Source organism: Capricornis sumatraensis, chromosome 2 (genome assembly GCF_032405125.1).
Source record: "Capricornis sumatraensis isolate serow.1 chromosome 2, serow.2, whole genome shotgun sequence".
Taxonomy (NCBI): domain Eukaryota; kingdom Metazoa; phylum Chordata; class Mammalia; order Artiodactyla; family Bovidae; genus Capricornis; species Capricornis sumatraensis.
The window spans coordinates 34,333,586-34,357,497 of NC_091070.1; the positions used below are offsets into that span (position 1 = coordinate 34,333,586).

The window sequence follows — 23,912 nt, forward strand, 5'->3', positions numbered from 1 at the left end:
AGGGCTTCTCCTGGCTCCAGCTTTTCTGTTTTTCATCTGTGCTAGGGGAGTCTCCCTGGTTACCAGAATTATATTTTTAGAAACTTAACTTTAAATTAAAAAAAAAAAAAAACTTGCAACATGGAAGAACCACGACAACAAGGCAAGCAGAAACCCAAAAACAGGCATAAGTGAAAAAGGCCCTTGGGCACTTGACCCAGAAGTCAATCTAAGATTTAAAACACAGACCAAAATACAAAGGAACTCCAAGGAAAGGAAAAGCAGGAAAGTAAACAATGGGAAGAGGAGGAGCAGAGCAGGAAAAAGGAATTGGTTCAAGAAACGATAATACAGCGATAAACCAAAAACTACATTTTACTCTGCTTAAACTCAACTGCATACACAAAACACAGACTACTAGTTTTCATTACAGTTTCATAACCAGTCTAAGACAATTAAATCTTGAAACCACCAAACACAGAGGAAACCCAGCATTTTTCAGTCCCACTCTGTTCAACCTCACAAGCCCTGCCTCGCTCTCTGCCCCTCCCCCGGCCAGCACCACACCACGGCCAAGGACTGGGTAGGTTATGCCCCATGATGCAGGGTATCTGAGAAGCCAGGCCTACAGTTAGGTAATTAAGGATTCTGTGGCTTATGCAGTGAGTCCACCTCCACCCAGCTGTCCCTGCAACTGTGTTGCCTACATCCTGAAAATCCCTTCAGCTCCCGGCGGCCGGACCAGCTTGAATCCCTTGTAACCCCCATCCTTTCCCACAGCCTCCCTACATGTTTATCAATTTTGTCAGCAGGAAAGAAGAGAAAGCCAGGCTGGGAAAAGGCACCTGAGAAAACAAACACAGCAACAACACAGGAGAAATAATTGTTTCAACATGAACTGAGTATTTCCATAATCACGCTATCGAGACTTCAAACAAGTTGTGTGCATGTACAATAGACATAACTAGATTGACAAGATATTGAAAACAATTCACTCCCCGTATCTTTTTGTTATGCCACAAATCAAGTACAGTTGGGAACAAAGTGAATACTGTTTTAACTTGATGGATCAAATCTTTACAACTTTAATACTTCATCACTGTTCACAGATCTCTGACAAGGACTCCACTTTTTCTTAAATGTGCCAAATAGATCATTTTATGAAGTTTCCAAAGTCAGAACTTTACAAATTCAAATTTGGAAATACCCTATTATACAATATTTCTGTAAAATAGTTGCCATTTCCATCTTTTTCTGTAGACAAATAATAATTCATGAATATTTTTCAGTCTTTGAAAGACAAAAAAAAAAAAAACCCCTCAGAACCACCTGTATTTTGATTTGATTTTAAAGTTACAGGGAATTTCAAAGAGAAGATAAGCTCAAATTCTGAAAGTTGCTTTGCTAATTCCACGGTAGAACTAAAACTCTGAACAGAAGATGCTTTGTGTAAAATACACAGTTTGGGCTTTCAGCACTTTCCGCTAACTATGTGTACAATTTCCAAAGAACGCTCCTGAACTTACTTTTACCTACTCATGAAAAATGACTACTCTAAACAAAAACAGCCTGTTCATGGAGAAATTAATTTTCTGAGCATTGTGATGCTCTGATGAGCACAGAACAGACACAGGCTGCTGGGTCAGAGGGGCAGGCGGTATCCTTTGGAAGCCTTGAGAGCAGAGAGCAGAGCTCAGGGAGCACCCTCCCCCAGCAGACACTGCCCAAGGGAAGCAAACATCCTGGGGCCCCCCAGAATCCAGAGAGGTAAGGAAGTGATGGTCAGAGAGGAACTGCGGCCCAGAGCAGATCAGCTGGCCCTCACTTCAAATTGAAATGTCTGTAATCGGGTAACATTGCTACAAGAATAATCCAATCATCCCTCTAACAGGTTTCTGAACTCTTCTGCAAAAATGAAGCTGTGTTTACTTCCCTAAATAAAGCATCTTGGCAACTTAAACTCGGAACAGTTTAAGATCTTAAATCCAAACCACCAGCCTCAAATCTGATCACATGGACAACTGTGATTTTTAAACAACTGATGGAAAAGTTAAAGGAAGGTGAGTAGTGGTTTTTCACAAACAATCCTGCTAAATACATACCCCGGGAAGGTAAACAAGCACAAAACCATCTTTTCTACATGTGTACATCATCTTCAGTGGAAGAATCAATCCTAACATGCCAAGATCACAGTATTCTGGAGGTGACAAGGAGACGGCGGACCTGGGGAAAAGTGTGCTATCTTGGCCACAGAACAGGATCCAATGGTTCCCTAAGTTTCAGGCAGCTTAGGTTTTCATTCTTTTCCTCCACGTTAATCCAGATACAAAGCAATTACTTGTTACACAGCTCAAACTGCTCTTTTTTCTCTTATTACTAAGTCCAATGACTGAAAAGAAATTTTTCAAATTTCATCTGAGAAAACCATCTTATTATGCACAGTCAACAGCCTCTCCCAAGGAAAGAAAAGTTACGGTAGGATTCTTAGGCTAATGAAAGCCATAAATCACCTTCTGGAAGAGGTTATAGCCCCCATCTTAGGCTCCCGGCTATAAACTTGATGCCTGCATCTCCCCTGCAGTAAGTAGTAGATGAAAATTAGTTTTTACTGGGTGGGGGAAATTCTCTTTGTTATCACCCAACCAAACCTTCCCAGCAGATGTAGGACCAGCCCCACAAAACCATCGTCACGTTTATTCACAGGGTAGGGAAGCGCAAATGGGCTTTTCAAGGGGGAGCTGGAACACAGACTAACTACACTGGCGGGCTCTTCATAGGAGACTCCTAGAGGAAGTTGCCAAAGGCAAACTGCCAAGGTCTCCCTGGAAAGGAATGATCTCAGAGCGCACACCTATGAAAAGAGGGGGAGGAGGGGAGGAAAGGGAAGAGAAAAAGAAAGAGTAGAAGAAAGACAGGCATTCAACTTCAGAGTGAGACCACTGGCAGGCGTCCCATACAAATGCCACGCTTTATCCATCAATTAAAAACACTTGGCACTCAATAAGTTACATCAGAGGATGTCACAATCACCAAGGTCAGTGAGCTGGAGTACTCAATTATTATTTTTATTCTTGTTTCAACAAAAGGCATCCCTCTAACTGAACAGCCCTGGAGAATGATCTATCACATATGATATCTCGAGCTTTCCTTGCTGGTCCCAGTCCTTCTCAGTTGAAACCTAGATTTAATCTCATCTTCAACAACCCAACAGATTAAGTGAAACCACCAGTTTAAAAGGTTAAAAATATAATCGGGCAGTTAGTAGTGATGCTTCTAAATTATATGCTCTACAGAAGCAAATGTGTTTATTTTGTTGCCACATGATCTAAATCCAGAACCTAAGGGTTCTGATCAAAGAAGCTGAGGACCTCAACACTCCACCCCACCTCCTGGGAGATGCTGGAAAACCCAAATATGCAGAATGTAAGAGCACCCATGAAGCCCTTGGCCAACAGAAATGCCGTCCTTACAGTCAGGTCTTTATAGAGAGCTCAGTTACCTTTAACATTTTTTTATTTCAAAAATCTAACTTAAAAAATGTTTGAGAAGCACTGCAGAGGACTCCCTTGAGTTCCAGTTTTCTGCCTTTTAAATTTACAGTGTATTCAATGATTGCTAATGTTAAGAAGGATCAACAAGGCAAGCCTAATTCATCAAAGACAGACTCAAGCAGACTCATTGGATTTGGAATAGCATCATCATGAACTGTTTTTTTTTTTTCCATCTTCTACAAATCTTAAATGTCCTCATCACAAGGAAAAAAAATGTAACTATGTATAGTGATGAATGTGAACTAGATTTACCACAGTGATCATTTCACAGTATATACAAATATCAAATCATCCTGTTGTACAACAGAAACGACTAATGTTATACAGGTCAGTTAGATATCACTTTTTAAAAATTTCCTCTACAGGGACTTCTGCTTAATCATCAGTTAATGTAAAACTTCAATGGTCCTTAAGTATGCCACTCCTGAAGCATTCTATTTCACTGAGCTCTGTACTGTATAAGACTGAGGTTACATGGTTAAAATTACTTAATAAGCAGAAAATGCAGCATGTTGTTAGTCGTTTTTTAACCCAGTTACTTCTGGTACAGAAGTGACAAGAGTTCCAGCCTTTGAAGTATATCCTATCAGAAAAATAAAGGCTGTTTTCAACTTAATAATAGTGACCATGTATAGCTAATATGTTTATAACACAAAGCCAAAAATGTCAACTCTTGGAGAAACTGCACTTGAAACAGACCTTCAGTAATAAACTGACTCATCAACCAGCATTTCACCAAAAACCACTGAGCTACCGTCTGTAAACATCATTTCTCATTCTGAGAAAGCACGTGCAATTTTTAGATCATAGTTTTATTGAGAGCAGGTGCCAAATAATAGAGCAGAAAGAAAATCAACAAGGCAAAAATAATAAGCCAAATACCATAAAACAGTCTCTTGTTCTAACCCAATCAAAACTAAATGAACACATTCATTAAGCCACTTTATAGAACCACAATTCACAAATCATACGGACTGCAGCTTACTGCCAAAGATGTGTGCACACGCTGAGCAGCAGACCATTTCCTTTCTCCTTGCTAGGAAGTCATGAGTCAGCACACTGCTCACAGAGCCAGGCTTGTGTACGTTTGATACTTAGAATATAGCTCAGGGGTTGCAGAGGTACCACAAAAAAGGTTCTTAATACAGATAATAATAATAATGTATACCGCCAAGCTGCTCTCCAATGGGTAGGTAATTTTTAAAAAATATCACCGCATTTCCCTTTTTATTTGTTATAAATCTCACGAATAACCTGAATTTTAGACATTTCATTATCTATTATGGTCCTGCTAAGAACTGGAGTTGGAATGGAGAAAGGAGACAAATATTCATTGGAGAATTCTAACTTCTAAACAGCAGGCAGGATGGGAAACTGGAGTGGGACAGGGGCAGAATAAAAGAAAACCAGGGAAGAAAGATGCTTGTACCCTCTGCTATACACAACTCTCCCAGCAAAAGAAATGGAGTTTAATGACAAGATTGCTGGTTCCTCGTGATAATGATTTTTTTTTTAATAAACAAAGGAAAGGAATGAAAAAATAAACTCAAGTTGATTTCCAGAGCACCCCAGCTGTCTTGCTTCAAATATATAACAAGCTGTAACCAATGTGGCAGAATGGAGGAAAAGTCAACAAACAGCAAGGATGTTTGCAGGCACATGAAAAAAGAATACATTGGGCAACTGGCTGGACAGCAAACACTATACATATAAGTATAAAGCTCTCTAAAAATCAAAAGAAAGGAGTTGGAATGGAAGAGATAAAGAGTGAGAAAACACACCAACCCAACCAGCATGCAAACACAAAAATCAGCTGTGATAAATATCAGTAAAGAAATAATGGAAAGAATATTTATCTGTGACTTCAGAGTGGAAAGATAAGAAACCAGAGCAACTAATTTTAAGTAAAAAAAAAAAAAAAAAGATTTATCACCATCGAAATGTGTTTGGTTGGATCTGTTGACTTTTCTCAGGAGATTTTTAATACTACATTTAAAACTGAAAGCTGAAATTCCTGTCAGCTTCAGACCACATCTGTGCACTCAGTGACTTTAACCCCTTATCTTTACGTGTAAAAGGAAAATTTTAAACCCACCATCATTTCAGGGCTAAACAATTGCTAACGAGTGCTCACCATGTTCATGTACTGAAGAACTCTTCAATTTACCTTGGAAGATGCAAACAGGAGAATACTTTTAGGAAGCTAATTAAAGAAACATAAATGCATGAAATACCTACTGAAAAGTAAATAATCATTCTTAAAAGCTGGATCAGGGAGCGAAGAAATGGGAAAGGAGACCATCCACGTTAAAGCTCACATTTCCAGAGCCACACTTTCTCACCCATATGCTTGACTGATCCACCAAGTGCCAGGTTGTAGCACAAAGCTGGAACTGAGTGCAAAAAAGGGAGCCTCCAGCCCTACCATGTCCAGGATTCATAAGGAAGGACGTTTACAAGGCACAGAGAGCTCTTGAGAAATAACTGCTCTAGCCTGGAGGAAAAGGGAGGAGGAGTCAGGAAGGGCCTCTTGCTGGAGATAACAGCTGAGTTCAATCTTAGCAGGTGAGCAGGATGCAGCAAGGAGAGAGAACCATGTGTGTGAAAGCAATTGAGAAGAGGAGAAAGAAAGTTCTATGAACATATAGTTAGTTAGAAGTTAGTGTTAGTCACTCAGTCGTGTCTGACTTTGCAATCCGATGGACTGCAGCCAGCCAGGCTCCTCTGTCCATGAATTTCTCCAGGCAAGAACACTGGAGTGGGTTGCCATTTCCTTCTCCATGAACACATAATGGGGGGCAAAATGGGGCTCAGAGAGTAGGCCCCAAGGCAAAGAAGTATGTTATCTTGGGCTTGACTGGATGTTTCTCGTGTAGAATTCAGTATTCTTCAAAGGGTCCTTTTCTCTAAGTACCTAAAAAACGTATTTTCAGAAATCATGCCTTTAGCATACACAGTAACCTTTCAGAGATCTTTTAAAGTCTTCAAACAGTGGCTAGAATAACCCTGAATAATTCTCCTCCTCCCACATATTCTGTTAGAACAGAGACCTTAGAAATCACATGGCAATTCTGATTCTGCAAACCGCTCCCCCACAAAAAAGCAGAATTTGTGTTAGATAATCTTTAAAAATGTATATACATTTGGCTTACTTTAAATGTCTTTCTAACATTAATTAAATTCTCTTAAAATCAGGGTCAGTTAACTAGCACTTCAAAAAATAGCCCATAAACCATGTATAAAATGAAGTGCATAAAATATTTTTGTGCAGAAACAATTTTACAAGTGTATGTGCAAAAAGTGAAAATAACATTAGCATCATAGATGATTTGTCTTCCTTCTTCCAAAACTGTCATTAATATTCTCTATACAATATTTTTAACATACAGCTTTCTAAAACTAATTCCATATTACCTGAATATAAATGGTCTGCCTCAAAAAAAAAATCCATTTACGAATTTATCAGTAGAGAAAAGCTAAATGATTAGTATTAATGATTAGTGTTAACCTCTAAAAGTTACAAGAATTGGACACAAACTTAAAACTGGTTTAACCCCGGGAGAAATTGGGGTGAAATAAGTACACAGGCAAAATCGAAGAGTATGTGATTTATGGTAAACTAACATGGTGAGTGGTCAAGTGGATTTTTAAAAAACACAATTAGATCAGAGAAAGATGCATTTCAGCTGAGAGTAAAGGGCCACAGGAGAACCTATCTGCTGAGGGAGGGCAAGCTCTATTGTCTGAATCTAATCTGAACAGAGGCAACAGGAAAAACAGGGGCAGGCATCCTCTGACCCTTTCATGGCCCTGAAGGAGAAGAACACAGAGGGAGTTTAAGAGGACAAGCCGTCACACTGTGAGGAGGGGCCGGCTCCCCGCAGAGCTGTCGCGCATACCATTGTGTACCCCAGCCTGGCTGGTCCAGAGGGGAATCGCCCGCCTTTCTACTGTCATAATCACAACTTCAGAATCTAATGCCAAACATGAAGCATTCCACCCTTCAGATCGTAAACAAAAGGTATTACCAATAATGACATAAGATGTACAGGTTTTGAGAAGCCCAATATGGGCAAGCCTTAGAATCTGAGACCCGGATTCAACTTCCTGAGCTTCCAATCCTTTACTGTTAATAACTGTGCAGGATCCTAGGTGAAGCTCAATCTCCAGGCATCTCTGCTTCCCCATTTCTCCAACAGAGGTGGTGACATCACCTCCTCTGAGGGCCCAGGAAACTCAGCACCACCTGGCTGGCGGCAGGGATTGGGGCTCCCTAACAGGCATCACACACTGTGCAAGGGACCTGGAGTGCTGCCTCCTGCAGTCAGTAGATGGTACAGCAGCTGAGAGACGGCAGGAAAGGGAAAGCCCTGCTGGGACCCCCATGCTCCCTACAGAAAGAAAAGCCACTCCACCCAGCCGCCCCTGAAGATAGGGTGAAGGGGAGAACTTCTCCTCCTCCAGAGGATCCCGTCGGAGCTCAAGAAGCCAGCAGGCTCACCACCCTGGCTGCACTTTCCCAGCATACTCAGAGGAGCAGTGCTATTTCTTATCCAACATGGAGGCTGTATGCTTAATCATCAGGGACAGCATTTCTCAACTAGTAAACCCAAAACAGGAGCTTTGACAGTCATGGGAGGTGAAGGTGGTGGGTAGAAGCAGGGCACACAAATTATTAAGGTAATGAAGATTTATGCCTTTTCTCTCCCCTCTGGGGAAAACATGAGTTGTGCTATTGTTTAATATTTAAAACAGTAGTACCTGGGCAGACAACTATTGTAAGACAATGATTCAATCAAAGGGCATTCTAGTGTGTAAACCACTCAAGTTTCGCCCTTGTGTAGTTTATTACATTATCAGAACCTCCTGATTTAATTACTTCCCTGCAGAGCGTCCAAGTCTCTGCTTTTCACCCATACAACATCTAACATTGCTTATCAAGAGGCTATATTTGTCCTTCAGTATTTTAGCATCTGATATCTTAGGATGTCTATTTGTTAAGGGTATTTTTTTAGAAATCCTGGGTCATGTGCACCTCACATCTGTAATGGAAAAGGCTTAACTGCCCTCACAGGAAGGTTGAAACTGAACAGCATAAAGCCACACCAGCTTCCAGAAGGGTCTAAGTCAAAAGTTTCATCAAAGTCTTACTGGCATCTGGTCTAAGTTAACACACTTAGAATAAGCAATTAAAAGGCACCACACCTTTCCTGGCCTACTGTTGGCCCTGTGCTTTTCAGATTAGCTAAACCAGTGCTAGGAGAAGGCAATGGCAACCCACTCCAGTACTCTTGCCTGGAAAATCCCATGGACAGAGGAGCCTGGTAGGCTGCAGTCCATGGGGTCGTACAGAGTCGGACACGACTGAAGCAACTTAGCAGCAAACCAGTGCTGCTGCTGTAACAAGTTGTACTGAGGACCATCAGGGAGGCAATGGAGGGAGTGGGGAGGTTCTTCCCCTTAATCAATACTAACAGGAAGATCAAGAGACAGAAAAGGAAAAAAAAATCAATACACAGGGACGTGAGAATCCAGGCAAATGCAGAGAGAAGGGCTTGAAGCTCCCTTTCCAAGCTGTAAACAAAATACACATGTGAGCCTAAGTCATCACAGACAACGGCAAAAGAAGAAAGATTTCACCAGCCCAGGCTTAATCTGCTTAAAGCCCATAAGCTCCAAGAAGGCAGGGACCACTCTGTTATCACCCCCTGTATCCCCAGCGTGAGAAGATGCCAACCAACTGATGATGCTCCAACTCTATTTCCTTCCCCAAGGACTTCAATCTCCAGCCAAATCCTTCAAGGTTCCTAAACCCCACACCGTTACTACTACTGCTTTATAAAAATCCAGGCCAATTTTCAAAACTCTGCTCAAAGGCTGCCTTTTCCAGGACTTTTTCCCCAGTTCCCAGCAATTCACATGCCTTTAACCTTCACTCTGTAGAGAGAATCAGGCCTCACAGTAATCCAAACCTACCTTCCAGTCATGCCCTGCCACTGATAAGGTGAGTTACCTGAGCAGAAGCCTCACTTTCCAAATAATGCAATCTAACTCCTGGGACTGATTAAGAAAAACACAAAAGAATCTGGCACACAGCACACCTGAAATAACGGCTCCCGCCATCCATCTCTCCTCGACACCACGTATAGTTCGTTGCTTAGTTATTTGTCTTGCCCTTAGATTGTAGGCCCCTGGAGGGCATTTCCTTATGTGGGTTCCTAGACGTTAGATCATCAGCATCACCAAAACAGCAACCATAACAGCATCACCTCACACAGACTGAGTGGGTAATGTTTACTGCATACGCTTAGATACTGCCCAATTTCTAGTATGTTCAGTGAATTCCACATTTAATTCAATAAATCCATACATGTGCAATAAAATATAAAATATATCTACCTATACATTTTTGTATAGGTTTTAGTGTAGTTTTAGTATAGTTTTTTTCCTTCTTTTTTAGTATTCATTTGGCCGCGTCAGGTCCGAGCTGTGGCATTAGGGGTCTTCCTTGCTTCGTGCGGACTCTCTCACTGCAGTCCACAGATTCTCTAGTTGCGGTGCTTGGGCTTAGCTGCTCGGCCATATGTGGGATCTTAGTTCCCCTACCAGGGATTGAACCCATGTCCCCTACACGGGGCATATCCTTAACCACTGGACCATTAGGGAAGTCCCTTTAGTGTAGTTTTAAGCTTTACAATCTACAAAATTATAAAAGCTACAAAATACACCATTTGGGCATTTATTTAAACTTCTTTTACACTTAGTTGATAAATTTTAAATGCATAAGTTTTCATTTTATATGTATCAGCACTTCTGATTACAAATGACAAATGTTAAAACTTTTTAAACAGAATTTGGGGGAATTTTAAGATATTCCATTCATTGCAGCTACTACACGAATCCTTTTTCCTCTTTTTATGTCAAGCTGCTTGCTCACTTGGAAGGCAGTCACTTGCAGAGTCTGTGCCTGCAGCTCTTTCTCTCCATCCTGAGGACTATGTTCACGGCTGGCAGCTCGGCTGTCACACTGTCCGCTTCTGAAGGGAGAACACTAGCCCAGCCCACCCCGCACCATGCCAGGCCACCTTCTGACGTTGCTTGCCCCCAAGCCAGCACACAGCCCATGGGAAAAATGAGACCCAGGAACTATACTTCCTTCGTATCACTGACAGTCACAGGTACAACTCATACAAATGAGCTCTTCATTGCCCTGTACCTGCAGGATGCTAGTATAGATGACCTCCCCACCTCCTCAAATCTCTGTTAGTTCTGTTATTTCGTCTGGGTGGCCTTTAAAAGCCTGAAAGTCCATCATCCACTAGCTGTCCTGGGGTTAAAGCTGCTTATGCTCCAGTCTTCCAGAAGCATGGTTTTCAGCTCTGCTGGGTCATTCTTCAATTGCCTGCTCTCAAAGAATATCAGGAGATAATATTGATTACGGAGATTAATGAACGCAGAGAGACTCACAGATGACTTACACATAATAAACTTATTCCACAAATGCTTTTGTTAGCTAAGCTTTTCAGGCCATACAGTACTTAATGTTTGGAATAACTCATCTAAAAGGCTGAAATTGTGCTTATTAAAATAATCAATAACCTGAAAGAAACAAAAACTCAGTGAATTAATTCCCATTAGTCCATCAGATGTGACAGCTGAATCACATGCCAGTGTAATACCGGTGTTTCAGGTTGTCTACTGCTGTGTAACAAACCACCCCCAAACACAACAGCTTCTAAGGACAACCAGCACTCAGAACTCATTGATTTGGCAGAACGAGAAGGAAATTGCTCATCTTTGCTCCATGTGGTGTGGCCTGGGCAGCGTGATGGGCCCAAGGAGCCAAGATGGCTTTACTCAAGGTCAGTTGCCTCAGCAGAGTGGTTGCAGTGGCTGGGGGCTGGCCAGGCCTCTCTCCTTTTGTAATCCTGCCAGGGCCACCCTCTCTAGCAGGGCAGTCAAGACTTCTTTACATGGCAACTGCCTTCTAAGAAGGTGCTGTAGACTGAATTTATATGTTGAAGTCCTCAGCCTCAGTACACTTCAGAATGTGAATGTATTAGGAGACAAGGTCTTTAAAGAGGTGTGTGCATGCATGCTAAGTTGCTTCAGTCATGTCCAACTTTTTGTGACCCTGGACTGGAGTCCACCAGGCTCTGCTGTCCATGGGATTCTCTGGGCAAGAACATTGGAATGGGTTGCCATGCCCTTTTCCAGAGGATCTTCCCAACCCAGGGATCGAACCCATGTCTCCTGCATTGCAGGCAGATTTTTTACCACTGAGGCACTGGGGAAGCCCCTTTAAAGAGTTTAAAATCAAAGTTAAGTTAGGGGAGGTGGGAGGGGGGTTCATGTTTGGGAACACATGTAAGAATTAAAGATTTTAAAATTAAAAAAAAAAAAGAAAGTTCATTAAAAAAAAAAAAAAAAACAAAGTTAAGTTAGGTCACATAAGTGGACCCTAATCCAACATGACAGGTGTCCTCATATGAGGGGCAGGGCCACCAAGGATGGGCACCTACACAAGAAAAAGCCACATGAGGACACAGCAAGAGACAGCCACCTGCAAGCCAAGGAGGGAGGCCTCGGGAGAAACCCAACTTGCTGACACCTTATCTCAGGCTTCCAGCTTGCAAAACTATGAGCAAGTTTCTGCTGTTTAAGCCACCCAGCCTATGGTGTTTTGTTATAGAGCAGCCTGGCAGATTAGTATAGAGAACAAAAACGGAAGCTAGAACACCCCTTAAGGCAGCATCCAAAAGTCACAGACCTCCATCACAAAGATGGTTCAGAGCAAATTACAAAACCAGCCCACATGCAGGGGGAGGGGAGTCACCTCCTCAGAGAGGTCCAGCACGCAGGCCTGATTTGAAGATACTTGGGGAAAAACCTGGGTCTAAGTTAAAGCCCCAGATTCTCTTACCTGATCTCCAACTGGTTGCAAGTCCTACTGGGAAAGTCGGGTAATGTCCACCTCAACACACAGCCTTTAAATACAGTTCTTTCACTGAATGGTTTACAGAGTCAAACAACTGAATGCTTATTATGTGGAAATAGTTCAAGAATGCAGAAACCCTGTTGAGAAGCATACACAGTACAGCCCTCTGTTCTCTCCAGTAGCTCTCCTGCATACCTTAGACAAACAGCTATGCAGCAAAACGACAGATTCCATTCTGCATTCTATCTGAGAGCACCTTATAATAAAAGCACCCAAACTCTAATGCAGTCTCATGTACCACAGCAAGGACCCAGTCTGTACGTTTCTGGGGATCTGGCAAGAAGCACACTTCTTTGTGTTTGCGGTCCTTGCGCAAAAAGGGCCGGATTTCCTCAAGGTAATCAGTTCATCAATCAAGCGCTCCAGAAACCCCTCCTTGCTCACCCATCACAAGTTCTGAAGATAGATAGAGGCCCCACAACCCTGCAGCAGGAGGCACAAGAAGGCCAGGTACAAACTGAAGGAGGCGGGGGGAGGCAGGCTTTGAAGGCGCCTGGAAGGTGCTTGGAAATAGTAAACAGCCATTCCATACCAACAGCCTGGAAGCCAAACACACAACTGCTCACTTGGGTTGGATTCTGCTAAACCAGTACTAATTAGAATGGGAGCACAAGGCTAGAGATTCTTATCCTAAACACAGAGCGAAAAAGCAGGGTATGAATGGAGTTAAGTGTTTGCAAGTGAGAAGCATTATGCAGATGGCTGGACATAAAACCTCAATCAAGAATGACTTGCAGTAGTCTTAAATCTGCTGCTGAAAATACCCTCAATGCATACTTATTAGGTCTATCATCCAGGAGGAGGCTTGCACCCCAGCCATCGTTAGCCAGCACTAATGACCGCAGCCTTTCGGCACCACCCCTGTGCACCGCAGTGCAGCTCCGGCAGCTGGTGGAATGGGAACAGATGGCCTGCTTCCCTTCAAGGCAGAACGTTCTGCAGGTGACAAAATGACTGTTAGGTGACTGACAAAAAGAAAAACAAACAAAAGTTGAAACAAGAGTATCTGATGTCAATGAAGTACATGTTTAGTATCGCAGGAAGCCTTTAACTTGGGCTCTTCAGGTGGGGAGGGCTGTTTACAAAACTGCAGCTGTGTTCGGGAATCCGCGTTCCTTCCCAAGAGAGGAAACAGTCCCTGAGCCCCAGAGATGAGGCTGAGTTGAGCAGGGCGCTGCAGTGTGCCAGAGAAATCCCACCTCCTGAGCACCTGAAAAGGTGTACCCCGTACCCTAAGGAAGGAACCCTGTCCTCTAGGAGGGAAGAGCAAATCGTCTCAAGGAGCCCTGATGCTGCTGCTACTGCTAAGTCGCTTCAGTCATGTCCGACTCTGTGCGACCCCATAGATGGCAGCCCACCAGGCTCCCCCGTCCCTGGGATTCTCCCGGCAAGAACACTGGAGTAGCTTGTCATTTCCTTCTCCAATGTATGAAAGTGAAAAGTGAAAGTGAAGCCACTCAGTCGTGTCCGACTCTTTTAGCGACCCCATGGACTGCAGCCGACCAGGCTCCTCTGCCCACGGGATTTTCCAGGCAAGAGTACTAGAGTGGGGTGCCACTGCCTTCTCCATCAAGGAGCCCTAGAGAATGTAATTACCACCCTGAGCATGTGACACTGATAGACTACTCAGAATCCTTTGGCCCATAAGAGTGGAACCTACCCAGCGTGGCTTAGACAGGATTGAAAGTAAAGAAAAAAACTGGAAAAAGGTGGGAGCTCTCAGATGATACAGAGTTAATTTCTGAGAAATGTTGCCCCTGATTTTTTTATCTCCCAGGGCCCCACTACCTTATCCCTTGCACTTGACCCAACTAGTCCCCCCTGCCCTGCCACCCAAGCACTCTCTTGCCCCATGTCCTGCGTGAGATTTCCCGGGGCCCTCTGAATTAAAGCTGTATCTACCAAGGTGCTGGCTTGTCTGCACCGTCCACCTCTTGCACTGGAAGGTGAGCTCTCTGCTGGGCTGTCTACCTCACTCCTACTGTATGCAGCCCAGTGCCCAGGGCAGCGCTGCTCCTCAGTCAGTATTTCTGAGTCAGTGAACGAGTGGCAGCCCACTCACAACCTGGGACAGTGGTGTGACTGGACGTCTTGAGGGACAGGAATCAGATCCTGGCTCCCACATGCCTCGGCCTGAGCATCTCCTTGCACCCGCCGCTGCTGCAGCCCGCTCTGCAGAAGTGCTTTCTCTGCTACCAGTTTCCTAGATGACAGTTCAGCTACAGTCTCCCAGGCCCGTAGGATAAAGTCCCCAGTCCTGCGGGGCTTGCCCTCCCACCCTCCTGGCTCACGATTCATTTCAACCCTCCAGCCATTTGGGACTTTTCTCCACTCCTCAAAGGAGCATGTGCGCTCATCTTTGGATCTTAGAATACTGTGGGCCGTCCTCCTAGAGCAATTGTTCCCTCTAACCTCCGCCTGGCTAGCCTCTTCTTGTCCCGGCACAGGGGCTAGGTGACCCATTGTGCTCCCCCATCACAGCCTATGCTCTAGACTGCTTTCTCTGTAGGCTCCACGGCAGCAGAGATGATACCTGTCTTGTTCACTGCATCCCTTAGTGCCAAGGACAGCATCTGACCGGTAGCAGATGCTCAAATATTGGTGGAATAAATAAATGAACTGAATATTTGTAATAGCCATTCCCTAAAGGGTTGTGACAAGAATAAAACAGTAATTCACATGTCTGCCTTGCCTAGCTATATCCCCCGTGCCTGGAAGAGTACAATCCCATTAAATATTTGTTGAATGAATAAATTCCTGGCTTGCCTGATGTAACCCCACCCCTTTCTCTCCCACTTGGGAGAACACAGCAGAATGCAAGTGGGTAAAGTCACATTATTACCGAGACATCTTGGAATCATTTGAAAGATCCATACTTTATTACATGTCATAAATTACTGGCCACATACCTCAAAACTGATCATCACATGTAAGGTGGCTGAGACAGTGGTTGAGAACAGCTGATTTAGACAAAGCTAAGAACTATGAAGCACTTTTCGCTCTCCTTATTTTTATTCTCCAGAAGATGAAGGTAACAGTAAGCTCAATAAGAACCATTAACAGAATCATTCTTACCTTCCATTTTCTTCTTATGAAATAGATTCTGCTCACCCTAGGAGAAACCCTTAGTTAAATCAGATGATGTTAGAAATTCCTGTTCAGTTATTTTACTCCCACACCAAGGAGCTCCACCAAGGGCTACACTGTCTCTGTTTCAAAGCCAATCCATGTCTCCATGTTGCTGATTCCTGCATAGCAGACACAAAACCATTGCCTCAACATGACAAGGGTGGTCTCCTTCAAATACAGCAACTGGTATGCTTTCGGTTTTTTGGTCTTTTCTGTATATATGTTTCATCCTTTTGCCAATTTTACTGATATGTTTTGGTAAAGCTGCTGGAGGGCTTCCCAGGTGGTAAAGAATCCAACTGCCAATGCAGGAGACTTAAGAGACGTGGGTTTAATCCCTGGGTCGGAAAGATTCCCTGGAAAAGGGCATGGCAACCCACTTCAGTATTCTTGCCTGGAGAATCTCATAGAGGAGTCTGGCGGGCTACAGTCCATTAGGTCACATAGAATCAGACAGGACTGAAGCGACTTAGCATGCACACATGCAAAGTTACTAAAATCTGAAGCAAGCTGGTTTTGCTTTTGTTTACCTAAAGCATCCATATGGATCACCTGATGAAATACAACTGAAAATGAAAAGTCCTAATGAAGGTTTCAGGCTTTGTGTGTTAAAGAGAGAAACAAATAAATCTGAGAGACCCAGACAAGAAACCACACAGACAGCCACATACTCCAAACAAGGCTAAAGTTAGTAAAGGAAAATATAGCAACCCAAAGCCAGTCGCATCACAACCCTTTATAGCCTACAGAAGTAGACACTCCATCCACACAAACAGATCTGTGCTCTTCAGATCACCACAAACGCTGAGAGATAGCAAAGATTTTGTTTTGTTTTGCTTTAAGTTCAAAGACCTTTCAGTCTATAAAGGAAACTAGCGTTTGATGTTTGGGCCCAAATTAAAGAGGAGGACAAGAAAAGGAAAAGTGTTAGGATATATTTTAAGGTTTCTTATTACTACCAAGGGGAGGGGCCAAGGCACAGTGCCAAGGTTAAGACAAAACTGGCATCTAGAAATTGGAGCTGCTTGTTTCAAAAAATAAAGACCATAAACTCTCCTAGCAACAGCCCTCTTTGTCTTACCTGATAAAATGCTGCACAGTCTAAAGGGAAAACCACACGTACCCCCTGATTTCCCCCTTTTGTAGATCTTGAGCAGTTTCAACTACAACATGTTATTTTTGAGGCATATCTGCAGAAATTCTTAACCATTTTTTTTTTGTGCAAAGGATCTTTCTGGCAGTCTTTAAAGTATACTGAGCCCTTTGCAGAAAAATAATTTTACATGTATAAAATGCAATACAAAGGCTTAAAAATGAAGTCAGTCATTTGGTTATCAAAGATAAGTTGTGATACAATAACGTATGCATTTCTGGATTAATGCATTAAATAGCAAATCCAGCAGCAGGTCTATTTGTTGCCTATACACATAATGGAGTAAAATATTAAATCTCAGTTTGAATCCAGTAAAAGCAAAGATATATTTTCCCGCCATCCCAGTTCAAGGGCACCCTGGATTCCATCTGTGAACTCTAGGTTAGAAACCTTTGGTTGAGATATCCAATAAAAATACCTTTTGTGAAGCATCAGATGAAAAAGAAAGCTTTGCAAAAGGCATTATACATTCAGCAGTGAGGTGAAGGGAACCAAGAGTAAACCAATATGTTTCCAAAAATCATGACGGGCCATTAGTCAGAGAGAGAGCTGCATGCTTCAAATTGAATCCAGAAAGAGATTCAGCTTCCCTCATGCAAGTTACAAAAAACCTGCAGCTTTGGGGAACTGACAGCACTGCTGGAATCTGCCCTGAAGTGGGGAACCTGTGACCTGGCAGTGCAGTGATCCAGCTCAACTATGAACTTGGACAAACCTCCTTCCTTCTGGGAGTCTCGCGTTCCTCATCACTAAAATTAAAGAGTGAAGTATGTACCATGGCCTCTTAGGGCCCTTTCAGTTCTAAAATTTCATCATCAGATTATCTCTTCCTTGTGCTGGTTATTTTAGCCTACTGAGCTTAATTTTGAAACATCACTGCCCTCCTAAAACCTGGAACAGAAAGTTTTATCAAATTTTGAACACCCTCATGTACAATCTAACACCAATGTGTCAGATATATGTATACCATTACAACTTTAAAAAATGCCTATTTTGCACATACCAACTTCCAAAAAAGTAATCACAGCATCAATCTTTTCCACTATTAAACCACAGTTCCCATTCAAATTCTAGCACCACCACCTTCAGTTCAGTTCAGTCGCTCAGTCGTGTCCGACTCTTTGCGACCCCATGAATCGCTGCACACCAGGCCTCCCTGTCCATCACCAACTCCCGGAGTTCACTCAAACTCACGTCCATCGAGTCGGTGATGCCATCCAGCCATCTCATCCTCTGTCGTCCCCTTCTCCTCCTGGCCCTAATCTCTCCCAGAATCAGAGTCTTTTCCAATGAGTCAATTCTTCGCATGAGGTGGCCAAAGTGCTGGAGTTTCAGCTTCAGCATCAGTCCTTCCAATGAACACACAGGACAGATCTCCTTTAGCATGGACTGGTTGGATCTCCTTGCAGTCCAAGGGACTCCCAAGAGTCTTCTCCAACACCACAGTTCAAAAGCATCAATTCTTCAGTGCTCAGCTTTCTTCACAGTCCAACTCTCACATCCATACATGACCACTGGAAAAACCATAGCCTTGACTAGACGGACCTTTGTTGGCAAAGTAATGTCTCTGCTTTTGAATATGCTATCTAGTTGGTCATAACTTTCCTTCCAAGGAGTAAGGGTCTTTTAATTTCATGGCTGCAATCACCATCTGCAGTGATTTTGGAGCCCCCAAAAATGAAGTCTGACACTGTTTCCACTGTTTCCCCATCTATTTCCCATGAAGTGATGGGACCGGATGCCATGATCTTAGTTTTCTGAATGTTGAGCTTTAAGCCAACTTTTTCACTCCCCTCTTCCACTTTCATCAAGAGGCTTTTTAGTTCCTCTTCACTTTCTGCCATAAGGATGGTGTCATCTGCATATCTGAGGTTATTAATGTTTCTCCCAGCAAGGAATACACAAAATCAATGCATGCAGAATTACTGAGATTATGTTAACTACATTTTCCACATTTGAGCCACTGACCAACATTACAAGGTATAAACCAGAAAGGTTCTTGACAACTACACAATCCAATCATATTTCATTATTGCTAAAGAAACAGGAAGAAAGTGAGGGCTGGGTGCATGTACTCAGTCATGTCCGATTCTTTGCGATCCCATGGACTGTAGCCCACCAGGCTCCTCTGTCCGTGGAACTTTCCAGGCAAGAATACTGGAGCAGGTTTCCTACTCCAGGGGATCCCCCTGACCCAAACAGCCTCTGCAGCATCTCCTGTATTGGCAGGCGGATTCTTTACCACTGGGACACCTGGGAAGCCAGAGAGTGAAGGACTAAGCCACTACCACAAAGCCAGTGGGCAAGAAAGGAGAAATTCAGTCCAGGTCTTCTGAATGCTGATTCATACTCTTACCAAAAAACTACATCGAACTACCTCTCAAATCCGGACACGCTTCCTCAAGTTTAACATTTTAGTCAGGTTTAAAATGAACAGCAAAAAAGACCTGACAGGTAGATAGTCATTTCTCTATCTTTCATTATGTAATGGACGCAGCAAAAAGTAGTGGCTCTGATGCATTCACTGGCTGGAATCATGAAAAAATTAAATTCTACCAAGCTGCTAAGAAAATGATGACCCTACTAAAATCCTAACTGGGATTCTCTTAACATTGTGTAATGCATGAAAAGACGCAGAAGTATTTGCGTATGAATATAGACATATACGTATATAGCTCCTCAATCTGCACTCCAGGATTTCTTAGCAACATTTTGCTACAAAATTTAGAAGAGAAAAAAAAGGGCAATCACACAACAGTTTTGTTTTTAATGAAAAAATGCACTGTATTTTATAAGCAAAAAGCTTTTTATGAATACTAATATGGGGCATTTTTAGATTTCAAGATTAATTTCATCAATAAAAAATCTAATAGAAATTTTCACATTATGTTATGATATGTTATGTTATGATAATAATTTTTATTTGATCATCACTGGTGATTTAAGAGGGAGGGCGCTACCTCAAGTCCAAAGGGTACGATAATGATTAATAAGGGTTGTCTTAGAGTCTACCTACCTTTTCACTATTTCCCCACATTCTTCAGTGTGGTCAATATTGTTAGAGAGTCAGAGAACTACTCTCAAAAACAGAAAATGGCCCCAATTCTTCTCAAGTATTGAAAAACCAAACTTAGCATCTTCTCAGAGCCTGGTCTCAACTCACCTTTCACCTCCTCAGAGAAACCTTCCCTGCCTTCCCAGCTACAGAAGGCAAGACCTGCCTATTGCAAACGTCTCCTAAGCTAACCCATTTCTGTTGAAAATTTGGCAGTGCCCCCAAACTGCCATTTATTATTCATTTGTTTACATGTTTCCTTCTGTTTATATCTGCCACTCCACACTACAATGAAATAGCTCCCTGTGCACTTCTGGATCTTCCATGCCTAAACAGTGCTGGCACATAGTAGGTGCCCACAAACTGCTGAGTGGCCTAAAATATTAATATAAGTGCTAATTCCATCATGGACTTCCCTTATAGCTCAGTTTCTAAAGAATCTGCCTGCAGTGCAGGAGACCCGGGTTTGATCCCTAGGTTGGGAAGATTGCCTGGAGAAGGAAATGGCAACCCACTCCAGTATCCTTGCCTGGAAAATCTCATGGACACAGGAGCCTGGTGGGCTGCAGTCCATGGGGTTGCAAAAAGTCCGGCACGACTGAGCAACTAACACTTAATTCCATCATACTAAGTGTCTCCTGGAAAAACATCTGTAAATAACAGAGCACATGCAACTGGCAAAGTATTTACATAGCCTGCTTTAGTATAAGCCTGATCGGAGGACAATTCAGGGTAAAAATCCTTTTCGGGGCTTTGGAATGTCCTGCACTTCCAGCTATGAACACAAACCCTTTCCAGACCCACTCACACCCTGCTTTCATGAAACATCTCAACGACTATTTCCTCAAAAGGAAATAATGAAATAAAGTCCTGGCCTAAGTTAATCTTTCGTGTCAGGTTCACAATGTTAAACATACTTTGAAGCCAGCCACACAAACAAAACCAAACTGCACAAAATTAGGCTGGGCTGAGGTTACATAATACAAGCTAAACTCTAGCTTTTTGCCTGCCAGTCCTCTCTCCTTCCACTGAATCTTGATGTTTGTCTTTTAAGTTCAATTAGATGCAGGTGAGAAAAATGCTTATCTGAAACAGCTTCCAAATAGGTAAATGAGCTTTCCAATGATACTCCACCTAACACTGTAGCTACAAAGTACGCCAAACTGGACAACTTTGAGCTGGGCTGTGTCTGGAAGCTTCTCTTAAAAATTCCTAGCTTTAAAATTATCTTTAAGCCGGCACTTACTTCAAGGTATTCAGTTATCAAAACACATTTTTCAGAGTGCCCTGAGTTCTTCCATACCCATGACTCTTCACACGTGTGCTAAGCCTACCTTTCAGCACCCCTAATGTTCAGAACACAAGTCTTTCAAGAGAGGAAGACAAAAGCGCGGGTTTCCGAGAGTGACAGATCCAAAGGGAAAAATAATCCTTTCTCTTTTCTCCTTCAAGGCTAAACCCAAGTTGCTCCTTCTCCAGAATTTACCGCACTTCCCCACCCCATTCCGCTCCCCTTTCACTGCCCACTTTATCCTGCTTTAATCCCAGCGAAGCCTCTCTCCAGGCTTATTAAGGGTAAACAATAGAAATGTCACAAGGAAACTCAGGAAGTAGATGAAGTCTCTAATTGCTGCCGTTTAAAGATTGTAGATAATTACTATCTTCAGAATGTGGTTTTCACAAGCCGAGAGGGAGCAGAGGCAAGCGAGGATGGCGAGCTCCCCGCCGCTGGGAGGACATCTGCGAGGCCGAATCCCAGGACCGAGGGACAGAGAGGATGCAGCCCCGCGCGCCCCGGAGCCCGGGCGGGTGCAGCGGCTTTCCTGCCCGCTCCACGACACTCCCGGCGGAGAGAGCCGAGGGCCGGCCCGGCCGCCCGGGTCGCAGACAGTTCACTGCCCTGGGGCTGCGGCTGCTGCGGCGGTCACCATAACAATATGCAAGGCGCTGCCCGCGGACGCCCCTCGCTCGGATCCTACTGCCCGCAGCGCCGAGACGCCGGTGCCGCGCCTGGAGTTCCGGGCCCGGGGCTCACAATAAGAGGGAGCAGAGGGACCCTGGGGCCCTCTCAGTTTCGCCAAGGTGGAGGGGTAGTCCTCGGACACCGCGAGGTGCCCACGACGGCTGTGCTTCAACCCTGGTCCCTATCCCCGACACCCGGCCCGGGGCACGCGGGCAAGTCGAGCCTCTGCCCCCGCGGTAATGCCAAGGACTTAGTCCCCGAACGCTATGCCCCGCGGGGCTCCGAGGTCGCCCCAGTCCCCGCCGCTGCCTTCGCCCCGGGCTGACCGCGCTTCGCCACTTCCCTCGCCACCGTCCTCGGCGCGGATAGCGCATCCCTGTGCCTGCAGCGACCCGCGCGCGCGGATCGGGGCATCCCACCCCCACTCCCGCCGTCCCAGCCCTCCGAGACGCTCTACCGGCCCAAGCGCCCTACCGATGGCCAGAGAACCCCCAAACCACCCCGATGGCCCTGCTCCGGGATGTGGGTGCGCGGCGGCCACCCAACCCGGAGCGCTTGCTGCCCGCCCCCAAGCTCCCCTGGTCGGGGATCCCCGGACTCACCCCAGTACCACCAGCTCCCCGTATTTCACGGGCTCCTTATTGGGGGCGCAGTGCTCCTCCTGGCCGGGGGAAAACATGGAGCCCTGCTCGGCCGCCGCCGCCGCCGCCGCCTCCGCCGCGATCCCCGCTGAGTCCGCGCCGCCGCTACAATCCCATCCCGAGAAGGGAGTGAGCGCGCCGGGGAAAGGCACGGCGGCGAAGGGGGCGCGGGGCGGCCAGTCCCGCGGCTGCTCCGTCGTGGCTGCGTGGCTGCCCTGCCGGGCTCTCTAAGAGCTCCGCGCGCCGCGGTTGCCCCGAGCTAGACTCGGCAACAAATGGGACCGGGCAGCAGGGAGACCCACCGCGCGAAGCGCCGCAGCCGCCGCCGCCGCCGCCGAAGCCCCGCGGGAGGGAGGAAAGGAGGGAGCGAGCGAGCCAGGGAGGGGCGGGGGCAGCGGGCGGGGGAGGGGCGGGGGCCGGCCGCAGAGCCGCCCCGCCCGCGCGGGCAGGTGGGAGCCGCCCCGCCCTCCGCGAGCCGTCCGCAGCCCTCCGCCCACCCGGCGCCCCCTCCCCCGGCGCGTGGGGCCGCCCAGGTCCACTCCCCGCCCCCCTCGGGCTCAGCGGCGGCTCGCCCCCGTGTTATGTAAACATAGAGTAAAAGGGAAAGGAAGTTCTTAAAGGAGCAGCTCTATTTTTTTTTCCTCTCTCTCGCTTCCTTCCCCGAACTTAACCGCGCGGGCACCTCAGCCCTGGTCGCCGAGTTCTCCAGCGGCCGAAGGCTGCGCAGGATCCCCGGAAGCACGGCGGTTTAGGTTCCTAAGCCTAACAGTTTCCTCGGGTTAACTAGCTGTAAATAAAGAACCTGCTCTCCGGATATGGGAGCATTAGCTTTCCCGGTGTCACCGTGTCGCGGCACACTTTCGGAGGTGTTCCACACGCGCACCAGGAGCCTCCTCTTCCGAAACCCAGTCCTTTAAAGCTTGAAGAAGTCTAGAAATTTGGAGGGCTTTGCCAGTTGGCACTGAATTAGAGGGAGATTTGAAGGCGCTTGGAGCACCCCTCCATTGTGCAGGATGTAACATCCCGGTCTGTCGTCAGCAGACTTCCACGTGGTTCAAAAAAAAGTTGTGTGTGTGTGTGATTTAAATCCATACGCTCTCCCCTTTCCCATACCTTCTCTCAATCCCCTAAGCAATTTAAAAGAAAATTATTTGAGTAAACTTTTTAGTGAATATAAAGTTTCCTTTATTATCATAATTTAGCCAACGCATGATGTTTGCTTTTCTATGCGTTTCTAAATAGTTACCAGGCTTTGAAATATTTTAGAGTATAATAATTTACTGACTGCTGTTTCTCATCATGCAGTATTTTGTTTTACCACTTATTAAGCACTCATACTGGACACTGCATATTATTGTCAGTCACTGCCTCTCAAGATTGTTAAATATTTAAATACATATTGCAAACCCTATGTATAAACACTGACTGGTTGGCTATCACCCT

General features: G+C 44.9%; 1 protein-coding gene across 1 annotated transcript in view; it reads right to left on the bottom strand.

Annotated features, from left to right (window-relative positions):
• The window catches only part of PELI2 (pellino E3 ubiquitin protein ligase family member 2), a 183,790-nt gene extending 161,283 nt beyond the window's left edge, over positions 1-22,507 (bottom strand). The window contains exon 1 of the mRNA XM_068966223.1: positions 22,431-22,507. Within this exon, the coding sequence (XP_068822324.1) occupies positions 22,431-22,507 (77 nt within the window). The remainder of the gene's footprint in view (positions 1-22,430) is intronic.
• Positions 22,508-23,912: the final 1,405 nt, after the last annotated feature.